The 22,874-nt window shown below is 37.5% G+C and overlaps 2 protein-coding genes across 2 annotated transcripts; both read right to left on the bottom strand.

Moving 5' to 3' along the window:
* Nucleotides 1-1,690: 1,690 nt before the first annotated feature.
* Nucleotides 1,691-11,675, bottom strand: LOC126821391 (solute carrier family 46 member 3). The gene is made up of 5 exons (XM_056101022.1): nt 11,381-11,675; nt 10,854-11,209; nt 8,610-8,716; nt 2,747-3,386; nt 1,691-1,707 (listed from the first exon to the last, which is right to left on the bottom strand). Exons 1-5 carry the CDS (start codon nt 11,512-11,514, stop codon nt 1,691-1,693), a joined length of 1,254 nt encoding a protein of 417 aa, XP_055956997.1. The 5' UTR covers nt 11,515-11,675.
* Nucleotides 11,676-18,560: 6,885 nt separating this feature from the next.
* On the bottom strand, nt 18,561-20,694 carry LOC126822016 (solute carrier family 46 member 3). The gene is made up of 2 exons (XM_050550733.2): nt 19,527-20,694; nt 18,561-18,694 (listed from the first exon to the last, which is right to left on the bottom strand). Exons 1-2 carry the CDS (start codon nt 20,635-20,637, stop codon nt 18,561-18,563), a joined length of 1,245 nt encoding a protein of 414 aa, XP_050406690.2. The 5' UTR covers nt 20,638-20,694.
* Nucleotides 20,695-22,874: the final 2,180 nt, after the last annotated feature.

The following is a 22,874-nucleotide window of genomic DNA, read 5'->3' as shown; positions in this document are numbered from 1 at the left end:
CAGTGTTGGTATCTCATTTTAACTCAGCTTCAATCTATGTCAACAGTTGATACTAGTTTATCTATATGATTGGTGTAGCCTATTAAAGTATGATATAGGTGTCAGTCACTATCACATATGTAATAGAGCTTTCTAATTTTAGGCCTAGCCTCCATTATCATTACTAAAGTCGGTACGATAAAAAACATAGTCTCGATTATCCATTTTTGAATTAAATCATCAATGAGCGTTGAGCAGCAAATCGGATTTAAATCCAGTAAATATCACAGGCTAGCGATGACACCGAGAGTTGATTATGGTCTGGATAAGTTATAAGTGTCTAACAACTTTTGGTCTTCTAGGGAATTATTAGTGAGTAGACATTCACCCGTATATATCTGTTATCACTTCAGCCAGTTATATAGAAGAATAACTCGTGTTTTCCTTTTCCGTTCATTACTTGCCTTTCTTGAACTGTTCATAACCCATCTATCGTAGCATTGATCTTTGTGTTAAAATTATATTTTGGAACGGGTTTAACCAGTTCTATCACATAGGTGATAATGACTGACACCAATATTGTCCTTTAAGCCTCTTCAAGTCACAAAAGGTCAACGGTAACAATATCTGTACACATATCTATAGGGGTTCAAAATACAGTAGTAACTTATTCAAGCGCTGATAGAGTTATGCTTGGAAGGGAGTTGAGGGGGTGGGGTGGGGGTCTAGTGCCGACTCTACGAAAAAGGGCACATGTAAGTCTTCTGCGCGTTATCACTTTTACAAACTTTAAATATCAAAATTTCGAAATAACGCTAATGTAACTCTGCAAAACGTGTTCAAAACGTGTTTAACTTCTCTTGCGGATGCCACGACACTATTTTCACTAACCTCCCTATCCCTTCAATTTTTACTGGCAGCATTTGGTGAATATAAAAGTTAAAGACGAATCGCAATTTTAAAAAGCAATCCGTCTCTAGTCAAACATCCAACCTCGTGGGTTTTCTCCGGGTCCTCCGGTTTCCTCCCACTGCTAAAGACCCCTACGCGCAAGCGAATTATTGAAATAAAATTAAACCATATGTTAGTCCCGAAATGACCTAGTTTGTGTCGAGTGGAGGTTACCCCCCCCCCTCTCTCTCTCTCTTTCCCTCTCTCTCTCTCTCTCGTCAAACAGCTATTAAACCGTTCTAACTCGTGCTAGAACGATATCTGCCATTACAACTGTCATACTTGCGACTCCGTTTTTAAAAAAAAGTTTGTTTGCGATATTACTCTAATTGAAAGCGGACGTTAAGTCCCACGAACGAACGCATTGGTTTCAGTTGGACCCAGGAACTCGACCGAGTCACATCGCAAATCAAAGTTCAACCAAGTTATATAGCTGATCAGGTAAATCAAATATCCGGATAATATTTCGAGCATGCAGCATGAATAAAACAGTATAGTGTCTTTTTTTTAACTTGAATATTGGAATATTGACCTACTCTTTTTCATCTGAAAATCATCACACATATTCATATTTGCTAATAATTGCTAGTTAAATTAATTGAATAGAACATGACACAATAATAAAGAAAACAAGTTACTTAGAAGTTGATTTCTAGCGACGTTTCAAGCAAAGACAAGAAAACCCCCGTTGAAACGTCGCTAGAAATTAATGTCTAATTAACTTATATTCCATTATGATTGTGTCATGTGCTATTCTCCTTTAGTTAGTAAATGCCGCTTAAACAATTTAAAGAAGGTAATTATACACACGTGTCGACCATTACATATGACGACAAAAGGCAAGATGGGCATGTGGTTTTTGGTTAACACTGTTTAGTCGTTTATGAAGTGATTATATCATACTGCAATTTGGATATGTTACATCCTATCCATATCATTATGAAGGTTTGGAAATTGATAAAGCATTCTTTGTCTTCTGTTATGAAATAATAGTATATTCTTTCAGAAGATACTTTTAACTTTCATTAATAATGCAAATACGAAACATAACAAAGGTCTACTTAAAAGTGTTAGGTGACACATCTGTGCCATACGTTTTTATAAATATATAACAGGGGCGGATCCAGCTACATATTTTTTTTTTGTAAATCAACACTTTTTATTAGAAAAGTTTCTCGGCCGTGTGCTTCCTTTATCGTCAGATGTGGGACAGGATGGGCACTCAAAGCACGAGATAATGATATAGACATTATGCGATATCACAATTAATGCCTTGCATCCATGTAATTGTGTCACAATGTCATTGTATTAATTCATAATAAAAATTGACTTCAAACGAGGTGTTGAATTTCTCTGTTTAAAAAGCCGACGTGGTTTCCCCTTGTCAGTGGTGCAGAACGGAGGGCCTGACAAGGACAGCTGTCTAGTCCTTCGGATGAGACGAAAAACCGAGGTCCCGTGTATACATTAGAATGCACGTAAAAGATCCCTTGGCAGTTGGAATTCGATATAAGAGTAGGCGATAGTGCAGCTGCCCGGGCAAAATTTCCCTCATAGCACTCTGTATGGCGTATGCCCGTCTTCATTAGCCCAGTATAGGAGCAGAACAGTAGGACGTTAAACCCCATTTCATTTCATTTCATTTCTGTTTAAAAAGCTCAATATGTATGTATATACGCCAAAATGACGAAAGAGACCATGCGGGAGGGGGGGGGGACCATTGTCTCAGGAACCTGGCAAACCCCCTCCTGCAAAAATTCCTGGATCCGCCCCTGTATAAGTAATTATAATTTTTTATAAATATATATTTTGTTACCTAAATACATCAATAAGCTTGTGTCAGCCATGCCTTCTAACAAAAACCCCGCCATGGCTGACAAACAACTGATTATACCGATCACCTCCTCTTGTAGGCACCGATGTAAGATTTTTATTACTGTGACACTGAATATCACCATTGACGTAGTTGGCAGTGCTCCGAAATATCCAATTTTGATGGAGTCCCAACAAAATGGGCTTCCAAGTTGATAAATAGTTTCTAGAGCCGAACGACCCAACGCCGTAACAACAGAGAAAAATAATATTCCCATTGCTATGGCGTAGAAAATTCTTTTTTGTACCGTCTTTAAGCTTTTTAGAGGAGAACTATCCAATGTTTTTGTTACACGTGTTTCCGGAAGTAAAAAGAAAACAACAACTAAATCTAAAGCACCTAGAGTAACAAACAAAACCATGGGATAAAAGAATCCCGTAGATTTGATTAAAAATCCTGTGCTGAGTAGTCCTATGGATGCTGCTACGGGTAAACACCCTTCCATGACAGCCATGGCAATAGTCCTGGACTTTCCAGGAACTGTTATATCAGCAGTGTACGCAAAAATGGCAACCAACATTGCGAAGTATGACCCACTTAGCCCATCTATCAGATTTGCTAAGTAAAAGTAATTTGTATCTAGCTTGAAATATACAATAAAAGTAATGATCACATTTTTGGTAAGGATTCCAAGCAAGGGCAGCATAAACATAAATCTTCTACCAATAGAATCAGACAGCGGTCCAATGAAGATGTTGATGACGATAGCAGACAAACTTCCAACAAGCGAATAATACAGATTCAAACTTGTCGCATGCTTTTGTATTTCTTGGTCCAGACGATCGCCCGTTGTTAGATTTTCATGTTCACCACACAGGTGACGCGTTGTGTTGACATCTGAAGAATTGAAAACATTTTCTCTCAATCTTGATACTACATACTGGGATATGACTGGAGCTGTGGGTATTGCTGCTACCATATATAGAATAACGGACAAAGCAGTGACCACCCAAGCTCGAATGTAAGGAAATTTAGATGGTAATTTAGATCCTTCAGACGCTGCTGCTTCTGCTGGGCTTCCCATCTTTCTAGATTTTGGACTCAAAATATTAAGGTGCCCTTTTTATATTCCGATAGTGTGTCAGTTCTATCTTTTCGATGATGACATATATATGAATTAGTATATACACAGATATTTTGTCAACCAGTGCGAACAAGATAACAGTCAGATAGACAGTGTCAACGTAAATATTCGGTAAATGAATGGGGTTTGTAGCTAGGTTTTGCCTTTGTCTGTCTTTCTGGGTTTTTTTTAAAATTTTATTTTATTGATTAGATTTGATTAAAATTTACAAATAAAGTTTGTGCTTCGTTGGATTCTGTTAATTATTTTACTGTTTTACAGAACCATTTCAGGTTACTCTTTAAGGTATTTGATTGGAAGTGTTGTATAGAGCAAAGTTACAAATCAAGTTTGCATCATTACTGAATCTATGCTTGACTTCAAATCAATGAAAATTCTGTTTTTCGGAATGTGATTATTAACGAATTGATCTTCATAATTTCATTTCATACTTCGAAATAATATTTAAAAAATGCTTCAACAGAAGTGTGCCTTTACATGAATTCACAAATGTTATTTGTTTAATAAATTTTGTAGATTATCAATCAGCTTAGTCATAACACTCGAGATGACCCAGCACTTATTCTCACCTTTTACTGAATGCCTAGATCGTCCCCTTTCGTAACCTGGCATCGTAGTTGATTGACTTGAAACACTAGAAGTCGTATATAATAACCCATACCATATGTATAACGGATATGGGGAGTTTCAATGTACACCAACCTCAGAATTGATCAGAACAATTATTCCATTAGGTTATCACATTGTCCTGAATACTTTTGATCCATAATCTTCGTACGCTGTAAAATGTTTTGGTCATAAACATTCAGCACAAATTTTTATATAATTTTTAGATCGACCCTCGAATTATATCTCAACCAAGGACTTATAATTAGTTTAGGAGAATTTCGTACATCTCTAGTGAATAGTTTAGACGTCGAGGCGCACGAGTCCTCATTGCAGAAAAGACGTGATAAACTGGTCCTGCAGTTGACCCAACTTGGGTACAAATTTCTTCGAATCCATTTTGTAACAGCAATGAAATAAAGTATGTGACACTTCTTGTCACAATGACACCTGTGTCAACTGCTAATATTATTCCGTTCCGGGTTGGTGGGTGGGGGTGGGGGGTGTATGTTACCCATTACTTGGACTTCACATTTTGTAAATAAAAGATAACACCCTGTTAGACAGTGTAGTTCTAATCTACATGCGTTTCACTATACATACTTTCATTATACAATACAACAGAGGTGATGAGGCAATTTCCATACTTTAAACCATAGTCACTTCACAACAATAAAGAAAACAATGAAATATGTCATGCTGTTCGACAAGAGCCGAACCCAACCATTCCATCTCTATCGTCTTCGGAGTGGAGTTATTTATCTTTTACCACACATACCCAATGAATTTGAATGCGTCATACAATTTCTGACTAATTATTTGGAGTAGTTCACACTTGTCAATGGTGCAGGATGCGGTGGGGCGTCAGGTGACAACGTATAGTCCTTTGGATAGGACGAAAAACCGAGATCACGTGTACACATTGGAGTGCACAGAAAAGAACCCTTGTTAGTTGGAGTTCGATATAAGAGTAAGCCGTAGGACCACTGTCCGAGCAAAATGTCTCTCATAGCACATTGTATGGCGTACGTCCGTCTTCATTAGCCTAGTCGGATGATAACAATAAGGTGTTAAAGATGCATTAGGTAAGATTTAAAAAGGAGCTGACAGTCCTCGCTAAAATCTAGAAAATAAAAATGGAATAGTTTGAAAATTTCAGTCAAATTACTTCATTCTGAGCGACTTTAGGGCTGTTTGGAGAATAGCGGGGTCTCGATGGTCATTGCTACCGTTGTTATGATTATTAACTTTTTAATGAAACCATGTTTAAATCCGTTGAAAACCTCGAGCGTTCGATGGCATCGAGAGTTGATTATGGTCTTGGCAAGTTAATAAATGTCTAATTAATGATTTATATAACATTATGGTCTAAGGAAAGGCCGATAATAGGCATATTTAGCTCTTGTATAATGCATCTCTAAACTTCATTTCATTTCATTCACATTTTCTGCCCCCCAGGTGAACTGCGTAAATTGGTTTCTGCGGTTAGTTTATTTCAATATTATTGGATTAATATATTTCTTAGAATTTGTTTTGACTTTATAATGGATTCGTGCTAAATAGAGGGACAGGCTTATGACGAGCACAAAAAAATATGACATTGTAATATAGACCTGTAACCTAGATGGTCGAACCTAGACGAACGAGGTACCAAGATCTGACCATATAGGCATCTACATACTAGCCTGGGATGAAAGAGTACATCTCAATGAGTACGAAATTGCCCATAACAGACGATTAAGGCCCTTGAACGACACAAACTGGCTCTAAATATGACCCCCGGGGCTTATAAAAGTTATATTCATACATTCGATGTACAAGTTGAAACTAATCTTCTGTTATAGGCAATTTCATACTCAGTGAGATATATTCTTTCATTTAAAATTAGTTTCAACTGTTACCTCGAATGTATGAATGAAACCTTTTTTCAAGCCCTCTCTCTCCATATTTAGGGTTTCAGTTTGGGCCATACCAGGGCCAAAATCGTCTTTTATGTGCAGTTTTGTGCTCAGCGAGATGTACTCTTTCATTTAAAATTGGTTTCAACCGGTACCTCGAGTGTATAAGTATATCCCATTTTGGGGGTTATTCTAGAGGCCACCAGGACCACACCAGGGAACTGGACTCCGATAGACGCCCATTTCGTACGTAAAAAACCCTGAAAAATCCCGAGAAAAACACAGAAAAATATTTTGTTATTAATTAAGGAAAAAATCCGAGAATCTCTAAATACCGAAAAATCATTAAATCCCGAAAAAACAACACTAATTGTGATATTGTATATTTTTTTTTTATTTAGTTCTAGGAAAGGTGCGTTGTTTAATATATTGAAGTGGTTAAACAAATAGGTGACAGCGAGAAATAGGCTAAGTAGGTATTTTGCCACCATCAATTGCTGAAAGTAGGACACTATCGTCCAGGCATCTGGTGCATAGATTGGTACAATTAAATAGAATAACGTTGACGTAAAACGGCACACATTCGAAACACTTACCCAAAACTGGTAATTACCCCGGCCTATAGGAAGAGCGAGGTTAACTTTCCCAGGGCTACATCATACCCACAGCCTCCTCGACTTAGGGGCTAGAGATACCGACATCACCCGGCGTTCCTAGGAAGTACTCTCAGCCTCTGGTTCGAGGCCGGAATAGAGACAATATGTAGTGTTTCAGCCGTTAGGTCAGAGTGCAGGGCTTGTTAAACTCAGACTGTAGATATTATGATAGCTCCTAAAGTTCTATCATAGATGCGGTAGTTTGCCGAATCGTAAGCTTTGTATTATGGATGTTGTATTCGATATATAAACTTAGTTACAACATAAACAGTATCCCAGAGTCAGTTAATTCATCATTGAAATAGTTATGCACAACGTGAAGGCTCCTGGTTAGATAGTCACATCTGTCCCCGTAGTGTCACATAATTACCGAAAAAAACCTAGGCCACACATAAAAATTTGTAGGTAATTAGTGTAAGTTTCTTTTTTTTGGGGGGGGGGGGGATGGGTATTTTGTGATTTTTCAGTATTTAGGGTTTTCGGTAATTAGTATCAAAAAGGTTTCTTCCGTATTTTTCTGCTTTTTCTCGGTATTTAGGGTTTTTCGGTGTTTTTAGTTTATTAGTTAGTATCAACATAAACAGTGTTCCTGAGTCAGTTAATTCATCATTGAAATAGTTATGCACAACGTGAAAGCTCCTGGTTAGATAGTCACATCTGTCCCCGTAGTGCCACATAATTACCGAAAAAACCCTAGGCCACACATAAAAATTTGTAGGTAATTAGTGTAGGTTTCTTTTTTTTCTGGGGGTGGGGGTGGGTATTTTGTGATTTTTCGGTATTTAGGGTTTTCGGTAATTAGTATCAAAAAGGTTTCTTCGGTATTTTTTTGCTTTTTCTCGGTATTTAGGGTTTTTCGGTGTTTTTCGTTCATTAGTTAGTATCAAAAAAGTTTTTTCGGTGTTTTTTCGGAGTTTTTCGGTATATAGTACAGTCCACATTCCACAAGCTGTGAAATTACTCTTAAGTAATTGACATGAAAAATAAAAATAATTGTTGGTTGTTTTTATTGTTCAAAATTAGTAGGCGAGGGACTGCTGTATGTACAATTATTTGAACATCAATTGCAATTAATGAATGTCGGTGAAATAAAAAAAAAACAGTCTATGTCGCCAATTCCAATTCAAAATCATTAATTTTCTTATATTTCCATTTAAACAACCTGCAAAAATAGATTCGAGCATGAATAAATAGACATATTATGTTTATACAATTTCCGTGTGAAGTTAGGTCAGAATTCGATCACGCGAACGTTCTTAAAGACCTTGATACCGCTGCACAACTCATATACGAACATAAATTAGGGAGAAACTTTTACATGTATTTACTTTCTTTGAAACTCTTGTGCATCATTTGCTATACATAGCCTATACACATTTATAATGAAGACGAAAGAAATTCGCGACTCTATGTGTAGGGAGAATTGTTCAGTAGAATCAGTAAAATATACAATATATACCAAGAGATGGTAATTGTCATACTACTGTAGTTAGCAACGCTTATAATACTTACAGGAAAAATATTATATCTATAAAAGCTAATCCAGCCATATTAAACCACACAATTCCTTTATAATATTCCACTGTAGCATTATATACAGCATTATACAGTGTATTAGATGCACTTGTACATAAAGTTTCTACCACAGAAATACTGGCAAATAATGCCCCTGAAACATAAATTGGTAAATAACATGTATATATACAATTATCAAATACCAACTAAACTTATGAATTAATTAACTTAGAGAAATGCTTATATTTGACAAACAGGCAATGGTGATAGAAAAACGTTTGCTCTTCTATAATTCCTACATTATGGAATTTATTTTAATGCGTGTTGTATATGTTTGTTTGATATTGTGATTGTATATATTGCGGTTTTTTTTTGTATTTCATGTCATACCCGATGCTTTGACTTAAAGGAATAATGAACTTAACCTATTAATTATTATATCATTGCTAGAAAAATGGGACAACATAATTTTATCACCCAATAATACATTCTACAGTACATATCGCTTGTGTGATAAATTTCATAATCTACTGCGATATCTCCTTAGGAGATATCACTTTACATGAATTTGATTGGTCAGTTAAAAAGGAACTACTTATTGTATTTTCAAAGAACAGTTCATTTTTTATTAAAAGTAACTAATTTTTTTTATTAAAAACGAATTAATGGTTGAATTGCTGTGAAAAAATGACGTATCACTACGCCGTAATGTAATCAGGTTCAGTAAAAGTGAAGTCTATAGCAAAGAATTATATTTATTTATTTGTGCACGTAAGAAAGGATTGGGTGATAAATACTCGTCTGTTTTGATTTCAAAAAATATCAACACTCGTTGTTTGTGTTGATATTTTTTGATATCGAAAAAGACTCGTAGGAGATTCTCTATATGTCTCTGTAAGGTCAGCAACACCGCTTTCACACAAGTTTTACTCACGAATCTGTCTAAAATTTAAAGGAATTTTAATATTCCAAAAGTAACATAATTTTCAGCCGATTGACTCCGACCTGGGATATATACTAATTTTGAAATGTTTTAGTCTAGATATAATCCAGCAAATGCAAATGGTGATTAACGGTTTTAACACGAACAATCACTCGGGTAGGTTTTAAATGGAGTTAGCGTGGTACTACACCAAATTAACCTGTGTTAAATATTTGCTTAACCTTTTGTTATTAATTCCCAAATCGAACTGCTAATATGTTAAAATGACTCCCGGTTGATAAATTAAATATAATAACTTGCCTTGCCGAGATGGTAATGTCATCTCAGACATAATTGCTCTAGATATCGGTATGGCTGCACCTCCAAGGGCTCCAAGAACGGGTACTAAAACATAAAAGTATGTATGCATGATTTTGTAAATGTCACAAATACCACTCAATCTGATTAAAATACAGAGCTATATTTCGTTTCGGTTTTTTTTTATACTTTCGATGGCCTCTACTAAATGAAGATCTGACCGGTTGTAGTGGAAGGTCGCGTCAGGGGTCATACGAGCGGCTTTTGACCCTATGGCGTCAGACATTTGATTAACCAATCAGTGTTGATGTTTCTAGTGGGTTACCGACAGTTCCGTGCACCTTACGCCAAAAACTCACCGTAACAGATCGTTTCATTGGCTAATCCCTCAGATCATCCATAACGCGGGTTATAGAACAACTAGTGTGGTAAAGACAAGTAAAACGAAATTTTGAACTATAAAAAACGAAACGAACTAGGATCTGTGTTTTAGTCAGATTGAAATACCAGTACACATATCCAGCAGTTTATTGACGACCCCGGATGCATCTGTGGGAGTAATCACAGACAAGGTTGGGTAATTGTACTGACATATAAATAATAATGCTCAAGGAAACTTCAAAAGAACAAAGCTACGCCCGTTTTGTTAGTATGCCAGTAAAAAAATGACTTACAGGGGATAAATTAGTGCACATCCCAAATGGAAACATATCAAAAGCTTATTAGTTAAGAGATGCCAGATGTACCAGAAATATACCAAGTCTAGTGTGCGACACCTGCCATGACTATAAAACTATCTTAGTTGTGAAGCAGCAGAAGTTTTGAAAACTAAAAAAGTAACCAATGAACTGCGTAATTATGCAGTACGCATTCGACATTTAAACATTACAGAAGGAATAAAATGATGTAAACAAAGCTTTACCTAAATACATCAACCAGCTTGTATTAATTACACCTTCAAAGACTAGACCGGCTATTGCCGAAATAGTGCTAATTATCGCGATGGTTTTATCTCGAAAATAAGGCTGTAATAATTTTACTGCTGCAGTGCTGAATAATACTAGTGCCGTCAATCTAAATGCACCATAATACCCGATTTTTACTGAATCCCAACAAAAAGGTTCACCAAGCTGATAAATAGTCTCCAGAGTAGTACGCCCCAAAGTTGTAACGACACCAAAAAAGAAGGTTCCCAACGCAATTAAGTAACATAGTTTATCATGCAGAGATCCTTCTGTAAAGTAAAATCCAAACACATTCTTGATGCTTCCTAGAACGGATTTGTCTCTCCATTGCTTATTTGTAACGGTCTCGGGCAATAAAAAGAAAATGATCACTATTTCTAAAACACTTATGATATCAAACATCACCAAAGCATAGAAGAATCCAGTAGATCTGATCAAATATCCTGTGCCAAGCTGTCCTAGACCTGCAGCTAAAGCCATACAACTTTCCATAATAGTTATGGCTATGGTCCTCGACCTTCCCGGCTTTGCTACATCTACACTGTAAGCGAAAGTTGCGACTAAAATGACAGAGTCTTTACCAGAAAGACCATCAAGTGCATATGCCAAATACATGTAATATATATTTAGTTTAAAGTGAACAATAAATGTAATGATAAGCGATTTCACCAATAGCCCAAACATTGGAATCAAAAATATGATTTTTCTTCCAACTGAATCAGAAAGTGGTCCTAAAAAGATGCTCATGAAGAAGGCTGCGGAGTTTCCAACTAATGCGAAATAAAGCGTTAAACGTGAAACCTCCTCTTGTATCCGTTGCTCAAGTTGGTCATTTTTAGCGAGTGTACTATTGCCACAGGTTCTTAATGTCCCATTATATTTTGAAAACCAAACACTTCTTCTCTTAGTTTAGCCTCAACATATTGAGTTATTACGGGAGATATTGTAATTCCAGCTACAGTATATAATACAAGCGAAATTCCTGATACCAACCATGCTCGAATGTAAGGAAAATTCGATGGCAATTTTGATCTGCTTGGCGATAATTCTTCCTCTTGATTCTCCATTTTCAGAGGCTTTAGTTGTTAGGATCAATGATGCATTGTATTAATTTAAAACCAGTAGCATGGGGCGGACATAACATATGATATAACACGAGTTGTACAATCACCTGATGAATACAAAGATAAAATCACTCGATGATGGATGCCCTAAATGAACGTTTTAATACAGTTTAAAGGACAATATTGGTGCCAATCATTATCACATATGCGATAGAGCTGGTTAAACACATTCCAAATATAATTTTAACACAGAGATCATTGCTACGATAGATGAGTAATACAGGTTCCTGAATCGGAAGTGACGAACGCCAAAGGAAAACACGAGTGATATCTCTATATAACTGACTGATGTGACGAATGATAACAAATACACGGCCGAATTTCTGCTCACTAATAATTCCTCCCAAGACCAAAAGTTGTTGTGTGAGACTGTGAGAGGATATCTGACAATTCATAATTAGAATTGACTGCCACTAGATAAGAGAACACGAAAGAAAAACAGAAAAAGGACGTGCATTACCATGTTTTTATAAATTATAGAATGAATATAAACAAGGGAATGTACGGACTATTTCTATTTTTCTCGTGTTCTCTTATCTAATGATATTCAATTACTTTATTGAATTGTCAGGTATCCTCTTACAGTCCCATATAACAACTTTTGGTCTTCGAAAGAATTATTAGCAGAAATTCGGCCGTGTATCTGTTATCACTCGTCACATCAGTCAGTTATATAGAGGGATCATTCGTGCTTTCCTTTGGCGTTCGTCACTTCCGATTCAGGAAACCTGTATTACTCAGCGATCGTAGCAATGATCTATGTGTTAAAATTATATTTGGAATGTGTTTAACCCTCTATCACATATGTGATAATGACTGGCACCAATATTGTCCTTTAACCATTCATAATATTTGTAAATCACTTAGGCTTATAGCCAAAAGCGATAACATGCATGTGTTTAACGATATGACCAAAAAATATTTATACAATCGTTATCCACCATAACTATGAGATAAATATTACCCTAGTCGAGGGGTGTTATGTGAAGTAACCCAAAGCCAGAGGCCGAGGGTATTAGGGTAATATATACTGAGCGCCATGGAAAACGCATCACTTTTTTTCCCAAATATTTTATTACTAGGTGGTTTTGTATGTAGAATATTATGCAATACTATTGACTATTGTTTCACACAAAGCTCCCAAACGCAATAAATATCGGCCCGTGTGCACAAAAAAAAATTGCACGAGATGCACATGAAAAACCCACTATTCACGTGCAGCATTGTGTGTGAGCCCTTTAAAAGCATGTTTTCAACTTAATGTGCAGTACATGAACTGTGAAACGTCAATCTGTCGTAATTTTTTGTTGGACGTTTGAAGGAATCGAGCTAGAGATGCCGAGACTTACTGAAAATCAACGGAATAAAGCCATGGGAATGTCCAGGGCTGGGATGTCTACACGTGCTATTGCCAGACACTTCAATTGTCATCAGTCCACTATTGTAAGGTTGGTGGAACGTGTTCGAGTTACTGGATCAACACGTGACCGTCAACGTCCTGGTCCACAACGCGTTAAAACCCAGGCTCAAGACCGCTACATCGGGTCACTCATCTGCGTGACAGATTCCGCCCAGCGACTCGAACAGGTACAGCAGTCGTCGGAAGATAAGGACCAGTAAGTGCCAACACCGTAAGACGTCGTCTAAGAGAAGTAGGACTCCGTGCACGACGACCTTATGTTGGAGCTATCCTCAGGGATCATCACCGTCAGCGGGGTTTGTTATGGGCTCAAGGACACCAGACATGGAGAAGAGTAGACTGGCAAAGTGTGCTCTTCAGTGATGAGAGTCGCTTTCATCTTTATCACGCAGACTGCTGCGTCTTCGAAACGAATCGATGGGGTGGGAGAAGTGTAATGGTGTGGGGAGGCTTCACATTTCATCACCGAACCGCCCTACACATTTGCAGGGGGCGCGTTAATGCTGTAGCCTACCGTGATGATGTCTTGCAACCAATTGTTGTTCCGATGTTTCGAGCGCACCCACAAGTTCAGTACTTCCAACAGGATAATGCACGTCCGCATACCGCCCGTTTTAGTATGGACTACCTGGCTGCTAACAACATCAATGTCTTGGACTGGCCAGCCATGTCTCCGGACATGGCACCGATAGAACATGTCTGGGATGAGATTGGACGCCGTCTGTATCGGAGACCACAGATGCACACCATTGCTGCTTTAGAAGCTGCTCTTGTCCAAGAATGGAACAATTTGTCCCAGGCCTTCTTTCAAACATTGGTAAATTCCATGCGACGTCGCTGCACAGCGTGCGTAAGAGCCCGTGGAGGACACACGCGCTACTGACATCTGTGTCGTACTTTTGGTTTTGACCCCTCTGACTTTGTACCGTTGATTACAGATTAAACATCCATAAGTGTACAAATGTGTTGTTATTGATGTGTTCCCATTTGAATATTGTTCACAATAAGAAGCAAAATAAATAAGATATGTTTACAGGATCATTTTGTTATACGAAAAACTAAGTGATGCGTTTTCCATGGCGCTCAGTATATATAGGAAGTGACGGTCCTATGGGGCCAGTATCGAAGGAAACCGAGATCTTTCGGTTATATATAAACGTTGTCAGTTTCATCAAAATCAGTTTAGTAAATATATGATTTATTTACATCAGGTATATAACACATCTACATAATTACAACAGCAATACAGGTACTTAAACTAATATACCGGTACTAGACTACGACAGTAACACATATAACTATGTTAAATCCACCATTCTGCCCCTCTGCCAAGGCAGCGGCTGAACTCGGAAGAGCCCATACGCCGGTCTCTCCGTCTTTAGTTGTCTTTAGTTCTCTTCAGTTATATACCCTCTGATCATAGTCATACATGCAATTGTCTCTTTTATCTCGTCATGGCATGCTTACCAGTGCATGTTCCTTTGAGGTCATGTGGAGCTTGTACACAGATCATATGTATATAGTTTGTAAATGACATGTGGGATTAATTACATGTTTAATTAGATCATAGCCAGTCGCGGCTTAACAGAAGTTTATACAGAGTTGAAAAGTCAATATCATATATTATCAAAAATCAGCTGACGTCATAAAGTTCTAAGCACCTAAATGACCGTTCAATTTGATGAAAGTTATAGAGTACACGTGTACTTTGTTACACAACCTTGGTATACGCATATATTTGTCAAGTTCAGTATCACAGGAAACCACCCTCAACTGTGTTTGCATGGCAAGGGATTCATTGCTGAGTAATTTTATTAGCCGGAAATCCCCCAGAAAGCGTCCCTGGTGATCTAGACCACCTTGAGCTTCAGGGCCCACGCCTAAAGTCCTAGTATGGTAGTCCCCCAATCAAGAATTGCTTCTGCCGGCCCTGTGAACGGCGATCCTCAATCCAAGTTTGCATAGTAAAAATGATGACTGCTACAATATAAATACGGAATACAAAACGAAAAAAATTAAAAATTGGATTTACTTTAGATGTACAAGTTGAAACTAATTTTGAAACTAATCTTTTTTTATAGGCAATTTCGTACTCAGTGAGATACATGTATATATTCTTTCATTTAAAATTAGTTTCAACTGTTACCTCGAATGTATGAATAAAACCTTTTTTCAAGCCCTCTCTCTCCATATTTATGGTGTCAGTTTGGGCCATCCCAGAGCCAAAATCGTCTGTTATGTGCAGTTTTGTGCTCAGCGAGATGTACTCTTTTATTTAAAATTGGTTTCGACCGGTACCCCGAGTGTATAAGTATAACCCATTTTAGGGGTTACTCTAGAGGCCACCAGGACCACACCAGGGAACTGGACTCCGGCAGACGCCCACTTCTGTACGATAAAAAACCCTGAAAAATCCCGAGAAAAACACAGAAAAATATTTTTATATTACTTAAGGAAAAAATCCGAGAATTCCTAAATACCGAAAAATCACTAAATCCCGAAAAAACAACACTAATTGTGATATTATAGGGTTTCTTTAATTCTTGGAAGGTGTGTTGTTTAATATATTGAAGTGGTTAAACAAATGGGTGACAGCGAGAAATAGGCCAAGTAGGTATTTTGCCACCAGCAATTGCTGAAAGTAGGACACTATCGTCCAGGCATCTGGTGCACAGATTGGTACAATTAAATAGAATAACGTTGACGTAAAACGACACACATACGAAACACTTACCCAAAAATGGTAATTATCCCGGCCTAATAACAGACGCATCTATACTTTCTATATAGGAAAAGCAAGGTTAACTTTCCCAGGGCTAAATAATACCCACAGCCGCCTCGGCTAGAGATACCGACATCACCCGGCGTTCGAGGCCGGAATAGAGACAATATGTAGTGTTTCAGCCGTTAGGTCAGAGTGCTGGGCTTGTTAAACTGAGACTGTAGATACTATAATAGCTCCTAAAGTTCTATCATAGATGCGGTAGTTTGCTGAATTGTAAACTTTGTATTATGGATGTTGTATTCGATATATAAACTTAGTTACAACATAAACAGTGTTCCAGAGTCAGTTAATTTATCATTGAAATAGTTATGCACAACGTGAAGGCTCCTGATTAGATAGTCACATCTGTCCCCGTGCCACACATACAAATTTGTAGGAAATTAGTGTAAGTTCTTTTTTTTGGGGGGGGGGGGTATTTTGGGTTTTCGGTATTTTTCTGCTTTTTCTCGGTATTTAGGGGTTTTCGATGTTTTTAGTTTATTAGTTAGTATCAACATACACAGTGTTCCTGAGTCAGTTAATTCATCATTGAAATAGTTATGCACAACGTGAAGGTTCCTGGTTAGATAGTCACATCTGTCCCCGTAGTGCCACATAATTACCGAAAAAAAAAACCTAGGCCACACATAAAAATTTGTAGGTAATTAGTGTAGGTTTCTTTTTTTTCTGGGGGTGGGGGTGGGGGTATTTTGTGATTTTTCAGTATTTAGTGATTTCGGTAATTAGTATCAAAAAGGTTTCTTCGGTATTTTTTTGCTTTTTCTCGGTATTTATGGTTTTTCGTTTATTAGTTAGTATCAAAATAGTTTTTTCGGTGTTTTTTCGGAGTTTTTCAGTATATGGTACAGTCCATAAGCTGTGAAATTACTTTTAAGTAATTGACATGAAAAATAAAAATAATTGTTGGTTGTTTTTATTGTTCAAAATTAGTAGGCGAGGGACTGCTGTATGTACAATTATTTGAACATCAATCGAAATTAATGAATGTCGGTGAAATAAACAAAAAAAAAACATTCTATGTCGCCAATTCAAATTCAAAATCATTAATTTTCTTATATTTCCACTTAAACAACCTGCAATAAATAGACATATGTGTATACAATTTCAGTGTGAAGTTAGGTCAGAATTTGATCACGCGAACGTTCTTAAAGACCGTGATGCCGTTACACAACTCATATACGAACAGGGGGGGGGGGGATGGCCGAATGGTTAGCACGTGCGCGCTGTATCATAAAGCCTGTCATTTAGTCAACTGGCGGTTGTACGTGACAAGGAATAGGGTCGCCTGCCCAATCTCGTGGGTTTTCTCCGGGTCCTCCGGTTTCCTCCCACTGCTAAAGACCCCTACGCGCAAGCGAATTATTGAAATAAAATTAAACCTTATGTTAGTCCCGAAATGACCCAGTTTGTGTCGAGTGGACGTTAAACCCCATTTCTCTCTCTTTCTCTCTCATATACGAACATAAATTAGTGAGAAACTTTTACATGTATTTACTTTCTTTGAAACCCTTATGCAACATTTGCTATACACATTTATAAGGGAGACGAAAGAAATTCGCGACTCTATGTGTAGGGAGGATTGTTCAGTAGAATCAGTAAAATATACAATATATACTTATATATCAAGAGATGGTAATTGTCATACTCCAGCAGTTACCAACGCTTATAATACTTACAGGAAAAATATTATATCTATAAAAGCTAATCCAGCCATATTAAACCACACAATTCCTTTATAATATTCCACTGTAGCATTATATACAGCATTATACAGTGTATTAGATGCACTCGTGCATAAAGTTTCTACTACAGAAATACTGGCAAATAATGCTCCTGAAACATAAATTGGTCCATAACATGTATATATACAATTATTAAATACCATCTAAACTTATGAATTAATTAACTTAGGGGAATGCTTATATTTGACAAACAAGCAATGATCATAGAAAAACGTTTGCTCTTCTATAATTCCTACATTACATAAATATGGAATTTATTTTAATGCGTCTTGTATATGTTTGTTTGATATTGTGATTGTATATATTGCGTTTTTTTATTGTATTTCATGTCATACCCCTTGCTTTGACTTAAAGGAATAATGAACTTAACCTAATAATTATTATATGATTACTAGAAAAATGGGACAACATAATATCTCTGTAAGGTCAGCAACACCGCGGTTTCACACAAGTTTTACTCACAAATCTGTCTAAAATTTAAAGGAATTTTAATATTCCAAAAGTAACATGATTTTAAGCCGATTAAATCCGACCTGGAATATTATCTCTAATTTTGAAATGTTTTAGTCTAGATATACTTCACCAAATGCAAATAGAATTTAACGGTTTTAACACGAACAATCACTTGGGTAGGTTTTAAATGGAGTTAGCGTGGTACTACACTAAATTAACCTGTGTTAAATATTTGCTTAACCTTTTGTTATTATTTCCAAATCGAACTGCTAATATTTAAAAATGACTTCCGGTTGATAAATTGAATATAATAACTTGCCTTGCCGAGATGGTAATGTCATCTCAGACATAATTGCTCTAGATATCGGTATGGCTGCACCTCCAAGGGCTCCAAGAACGGGTACTAAAACATAAAAGTATGTATACATGATTTTGTAAATGTCACAAATACCACTCAATCTGATTAAAATACAGAGCTATATTTCGTTTCGGTTTTTTTTTATACTTTCGATGGCCTCTACTACATGAAGGTCTGACCGGTTGTAGTGGAAGGTCGCGTCAGAGGTCATACAAGCGGCTTTTGACCCTATGGCGTCAGACATTTGATTAACCAATCAGCGTTGATGTTTCTAGTGGGTTACCGACAGTTCCGTGCACCTTACGCCAAAAACTCACCGTAACAGATCGTTTCATTGGCTAATCCCTCAGATCATCCATAACGCGGGTTATAGAACAACTAGTGTGGTAAAGACAAGTAAAACGAAATTTTGAACTATAAAAAACGAAACGAACTAGGATCTGTGTTTTAGTCAGATTGAAATACCAGTACACATATCCAGCAGTTTATTGACGACCCCGGATGCATCTGTGGGAGTAATCACACACAAGGTTGGGTAATTGTACTGACATACATATAATAATGCTCAAGGAAACTTCAAAAGAACAAAGCTACGCCCGTTTTGTTAGTATGCTAGTAAAAAAATGACTTACAGGGGATAAATTAGTGCACATCCCAAATGGAAACATATTAAAAGCTTATTAGTTAAGAGATGCCAAATGTACCAGAAATATACCAAGTCTAGTGTGCGACACCTGCCATGACCATAAAACTATCTTAGTTGTGAAGCAGAAGTTTTGAAAACTAAAAAAGTAACCAATGAACTGCGTAATTATGCAGTACGCATTCAACATTTAAACATTACTGAAGGAATAAAATGATGTAAATAAAGCTTTACCTAAATACATCAACCAGCTTGTATTAATTACACCTTCAAAGACTAGACCGGCTATTGCCGAAATAGTGCTAATTATCGCGATGGTTTCATCTCGAAAATAAGGCTGTAATAATTTTACTGCTGCAGTGCTGAATAATACTAGTGCCGTCAATCTAAATGCACCATAATACCCGATTTTTACTGAATCCCAACAAAAAGGTTCACCAAGCTGATAAATAGTCTCCAGAGTAGTACGCCCCAAAGTTGTAACGACACCAAAAAAGAAGGTTCCCAAAGCAATTAAGTAACATAGTTTATCATGCAGAGTTCCTTCTGTAAAGTAAAATCCAAACACTTTCTTGATGCTTCCTAGAACGGATTTGTCTCTCCATTGCTTATTTGTAACGGTCTCGGGCAATAAAAAGAAAATGATCACTATTTCTAAAGCACTTATGATATCAAACATCACCAAAGTATAGAAAAATCCAGTAGATCTGATCAAATATCCTGTGCCAAGCTGTCCTAGACCTGCAGCTAAAGCCATACAACTTTCCATAATAGTTATGGCTATGGTCCTCGACCTTCCCGGCTTTGCTACATCTACACTGTAAGCGAAAGTTGCGACTAAAATGACAAAGTTTTTACCAGAAAGACCATCAAGTCCATATGCCAAATACATGTAATATATATTTAGCTTAAAGTAAACAATAAATGTAATGATAAGCGATTTCACCAATAGCCCAAACATTGGAATCAAAAATATGATTTTTCTTCCAAGTGAATCAGAAAGTGGTCCTAAAAAGATGCTCATGAAGAAGGCTGCGGAGTTTCCAACTAATGCGAAATAAAGCGTTAAACTTGAAACCTCCTCTTGTATCCGTTGCTCAAGTTGGTTATTTTTAGTGAGTGTACTATTACCACAGGTTCTTAATGTCCCATTATATTTTGATGAACCAAACACTTCTTCTCTTAGTTTAGCCTCAACATATTGAGTTATTACGGGAGATATTGTAATTCCAGCTACAGTATATAATACAAGTGAAATTCCTGATACCAACCATGCTCGAATGTAAGGAAAATTCGATGGCAATTTTGAACTGCTTGGCGATAATTCTTCCTCTTGATTCTCCATTTTCAGAAGCTTTAGTTGTTAGGATCAATGATGCATTGTATTAATTTAAAACCAGTAGCATGGGGCGGACATAACATATGATATAACACGAGTTGTACAATCACCTGATGAATACAAAGATAAAATCACCCGATGATGGATGCCCTAAATGAACGTTTTAATACAGTTTAACCATTCATAATATTTGTAAATCACTTAGGCTTATAGCCAAAAGCGATAACATACATGTGTTTAACGATATGACCAAAAGATATTTATACAATCAGTATCCACCATAACTCAGTGAAAAAACGTAAAAAATTCCGGAAACAAAAATTACCAGGAAAATTTTATCCGTATTTGTTTTTCCTGTAATTTACAGAAATTCCTTCAATTAACATAAATTCCATTTTCAAATACAGAAAAACAAAATCCTGGTAATTTTTGTTTCCTGGGCATGAAAGTGATCAAAATTTCATTGAATTAACCATTGACTATATACGCGTGTGTGAAATAGCTTTATTTAACGTCGGCTTCCACGGAAGTGATATCACAGACAATCTTTATACGCAACCTCTTTCCGCTAATATATAAGTACGGAATATCCTGATCGAGAGACGAGCACAAGGTATCACAAACCACTACTCCTCAGTGATTGGAGCTTGCAGCTCTATCCATTTGCAGGTATGTAAACTCTGCTATAGAGACAAACCGGCTTACACTGGCCAATCGGTTATATACTATTCAAAAAAGTAGGGGATATTTGATTTTGGGGGCATAATACTAAAATATGCAAATGACTACGAAAAAAGTCACTATAGAACCTAACAGAAGAAACATTTCCAGTTACATGTGACGCCCAAACGCACCAATAGCTACCGCATGGAATGCAGGTGATGCTTGGGATCATCATGGGGGTCCAACCCAAGATTTGCACGACTCTGACTTTGAATGTTAGTCATTGTGGCATTGAATTCCAGGGTGGAAACATCAGTTTAATTGTTTTAGTGACCAGAAAACAAATTTTGATATGCGTCGGCTTACCCAAAATGAAAGGTTACGTGCCCTTGGCATGCTACAGATCGGCACAACACAGGCGGTTGTGGCGCGGACGATGAATGTTTCTCAGTCTGTCATAAGCAGGCTATGGTCCAGATACCGTGATACACAATCTGTACAGGACAGACCACGCTCAGGTCGACCAAGGGCGACAACTCAAGCCCAGGATCGATTTATCCGTACCTTGGCCTTGAGAAATCGTGTCATCACAGCAAATCAGATCAGCGCTCGTCTTCAAACAGACACTGGTGTGAGAGTGAGTGGCCAGACGATTCGGAATCGACTGCAAAGGGGTCACCTTCGCGCCCGACGTCCTCGCGTGATCCCTTGTTTGAGAGATCATCACATTCAGGCAAGACGTCGTTGGTGTAGGGATCGTCAACACTGGGATAATCGACGCTGGAGCAATGTGATGTTTTCAGATGAGTCAAGATTCACTGTTGATTTTTTGGACAGACGTAGGAGATGTGGCGTCGTCGAAACGAGCGCTTCCAAGACGTTAACGTCATCAGACATGATCGATTTGGGGGTGGTTCTGTTATGGTGTGGGGAGGCATCACTGTTGCTGGAAGAACGGCTTTACATGTTGTTGCAGGGCGTGTTACAGGCCAGTACTACCGGGACAACATCTTGGCAGTCCATGTTGTGCCGTTCGCACGACGTCATGGCCGCCGTTTCATCTTCCAGGATGACAACGCAAGTTGTCACAGGGCCAGGATCGTTACAGGTTACCTCCAACAACAGAACATCACCTTGGCCAGCACTGAGTCCCGACCTCTCCCTCATCGAGCATGTCTGGGACATGCTTGGACAGAGGTTACGTCAACGTCAACAACGTCCTGCCAATGTCCAAGAACTTGCTGCTGCGTTGCAACAGGAATGAGACAATCTGGACCAAAATGACCTTAGACGTCTCATTAGGAGTATGCCACGTCGGATCAATGCTTGTTTGGCAAACAGAGGAGGATTTACCCGTTACTGACTTGGTTGTGATGCTGTGGTAACTTTGCTGTTTGACCCCGGGTATCATTTTACCCTTATAATGGTCGGTCTGTGCCTTACTTAGTCTAACGATCATTTGGAATAAATCGATGAATGTGAACTTCATTTCATTTTGTCATTTGTTTCTTCGTCAGTTTCATAAGGTGACTTTAATAACACTTAAAAATCAAATATCCCCTACTTTTTTTGAATAGTAT

Source organism: Patella vulgata, chromosome 5 (assembly GCF_932274485.2).
Source record: "Patella vulgata chromosome 5, xgPatVulg1.2, whole genome shotgun sequence".
Taxonomy (NCBI): domain Eukaryota; kingdom Metazoa; phylum Mollusca; class Gastropoda; family Patellidae; genus Patella; species Patella vulgata.
The sequence above is the reverse complement of the archived record's forward strand: the minus strand, read 5'-3'. Positions and strand labels throughout refer to the sequence as shown.